The 3199-nt window shown below is 13.5% G+C and overlaps 1 protein-coding gene across 1 annotated transcript; it reads left to right on the top strand.

Annotated features, from left to right (window-relative positions):
* Positions 1-1595: 1595 nt before the first annotated feature.
* On the top strand, positions 1596-2261 carry PRSY57_1337200 (60S ribosomal protein L6-2, putative; the record flags this gene model as incomplete). The annotated part of the gene is made up of 1 exon (XM_012909301.1): positions 1596-2261. One exon carries the CDS (start codon positions 1596-1598, stop codon positions 2259-2261), a length of 666 nt encoding a protein of 221 aa, XP_012764755.1.
* Positions 2262-3199: the final 938 nt, after the last annotated feature.

Raw genomic sequence — 3199 nt, 5'->3', positions numbered from 1 at the left:
TTTTAAAAAAAAAAAAAAGGAAACATACATATATAAATATAATATATATTTATTCATCCTGTGATAAGGAAAACATATATATACTGGAGAAAAGACTTAATAAAATTAAAGATTAGTAACTTTAAAATTTATATGTATATATATATATATATATATATATACATAATTATGTTTAAATAAAATAAGAAAAAGAAAAAGAAAATATATTATTTCTTTTCTTTATATTTAAAAGATATATAAAAAAAATTATGAGAATATAATAAATAAGTGGGCTTATATATATATATATATATAAATATGTCATATATTATATATATATATATATAATATAATAAATATAAAATTTATAATAATCCTACAAATTTTATAGTTTAAAAAATAATATATATATAATATTATATATTAATTTTATGTTCTATAAAAATAATTATTTTGATATGGTAACAAGTTTGTTTATAATAAAAAAAATATATATATAATTTTCTTCTTATGTATATTTAAAATAATATTATATATATATATAATTTTAACATAAATATAAATATAATATGTAATATATTATATATAGTATATACAATGTATAAATATTATATATATGTACTATAGAGGTATTTTTTTTTCATTATATAAATTTTTTATAAGAATTATATTTTTTATTATATTTTCTTCTAATATTAAAATATAAGAAATATATATATATATATATTATAATCATTATAGTATATATTTATAATATTATTATATTTTTTGTTTATACATTATTATTTATATATTTATAATATTTTAGTATGAAAAAAAGAAAAAAAATTATACCCATATAATATATAATAAATAATATTATATATATATATATATATATATATATAATTTAATAATAAATAAATATCTCTATAAATATTCTTTTCAAAATTATTTAATATTATTAATGAATACATAAATTAATAATATTATATATATATATAAATGTAATATAAATAATAAATAAAAGATATCATTAATTTGTTATCAATATATAATATATAATATATATTATATAATTATATAAATATTATACCCCATTATTATATTATAATAATATAATTATAATATTATATTATATAATTATTATATTTTTTAAAAAATTTAATAAATAATATCATATAATAATATATATAAATATATATATAATATTTCATACGAACATTTTTTACAATTTATTAAATTTTTTTTTTTTTTTTTTTATTTATATATAAATATAAAAATAATTATTTTATAAGAAAAAATACCCTTTTTGTAAATTGAAAATTAAAAAAAAAAAAAAAATAGAATTTTTTTCATTTTTATATAATATTTCAATAAATAAGAAAATAATAATAAAAATAATAATATTATATTATATTATATTATATATTATATTATATATATATATATATATTAAATAATAAGAAATATAAATATAATAATAATAATAATAGAAAAGTAAGAAAATAAAATAATATAATATTTTATAAATATTTTCAAGTTTATATATATATATATATATATATATATATATATATATATATATATTATTATTATATATTTATTTATAAATATTCAAATAATATAACGACAAGATGACAAACACAAGCAACGAATTAAAGCACTATAATGTGAAAGGAAAGAAGAAAGTTTTAGTACCAGTTAATGCAAAAAAAACCATTAACAAGAAATACTTCGGAAGGAAAGTTGCTTCCAAAAAGAAATATGTTGTACAAAGAAAATTAAGGAAATCTATAGAAGTAGGAAAGGTAGCCATCATATTAACAGGAAAACATATGGGTAAGAGATGTATCATAACAAAAATTTTAAATTCAGGATTATTAGCTGTAGTAGGTCCATATGAAGTTAATGGGGTTCCTTTAAAAAGAGTCGATTCAAGATATTTAGTTGTCACATCTACTAATATTTTTAACTTTGAAAATATAGCCAAGTTAAAAGATAACTTCCTTAACTATGCTCAAGATATTGATGATGATTCTTTTATTAAAACCTTAGAAATTAAAAAAAAACAAAAGAAACTCTTAAAAAATAAAAATGAAGCTCTCTTTATGAATAATGTTATTGACAAAATTAAAGAAATCAGAAAAGAAGATCCAAAGGTTCAGAAATTAGAAGCTATACAAAAAGATATTGGAAGTTTGTTAAAACCAGAAATTTTAAAAAATAAAGTCTTCGCTCATTACTTAAAATCGAAATTTACCTTAAGAAATGATATGGTTTTACACAAAATGAAGTTTTAAAGGTCCCCATTAATACACAAATGGATATATATATATATATATATATATATTTATTTATTTATATATGTATACATATATCTCTTATTTTTATTTTTCATTAAATTTTTTTTTTTTTTTTTTTTTCCACATCATTTTTATATATACCAATATAATCCTTTTGAAATTATATAACTTTATATTTTTATTCTTGAATTAAATTATATTGTTCTATACATACCTTATGTATAACGACTATAATACTAACTTACCAAAAAAAAAAAAATAAAAACAAAAAAAATAAGAAAAAAAAAGAATATTTCAAAAAATTTATATTTAAAAAAAAAAAAAAACATATTTTATTATATATGCTTTTGATCTTTATTTTTTTCGTGTCACCCTTGAAAATAAGGTGCCATTTATGATAATATGAAATATGAAAGTGAACGTGTGTTTTAATTTTTAAGACATAAACATATTCTCTTAATTCTGTTCTTTGTTCGTATATAAATAAGTCACGTAATAAATGAAATGTATTATCTTAATATATGATAATTATGGAAATGTTCACTAAATTAATTATATTAATAACAAAATCTTCCTTTATTTATGCAAATGAGAAAGACAAGTACACTTAAAAAGTGATTTTTTTTTTAATAATAAACTCATTAAAGCATATAATAATTTTTTTTATATGAACATAAAAAAGTAAAACATATTTTTCTTTAAAATGATTACAATTTATAATTATATTGTTTTATATATTTTATGTAGGTTTTTATTTTATATTATTTATTTATTTATTTATTTATCTATCTATGTATCTATCTTTTTTTTTTTTTTTTTTTTTTTTTTTTTTTTTGATGTTTTTAAATTAAAAAAAAAAAAAAAAATATGAAAAAAAATGAAAAAAAAAAAAAAAAAATAAAAAAAAAAAAAAAAAAAAAAAAAAAAAAGTTTAA

This window comes from Plasmodium reichenowi, chromosome 13, assembly GCF_001601855.1.
Source record: "Plasmodium reichenowi strain SY57 chromosome 13, whole genome shotgun sequence".
NCBI classification, from domain to species: domain Eukaryota; phylum Apicomplexa; class Aconoidasida; order Haemosporida; family Plasmodiidae; genus Plasmodium; species Plasmodium reichenowi.
This window is presented reverse-complemented; position numbering and strand designations above follow the sequence as displayed.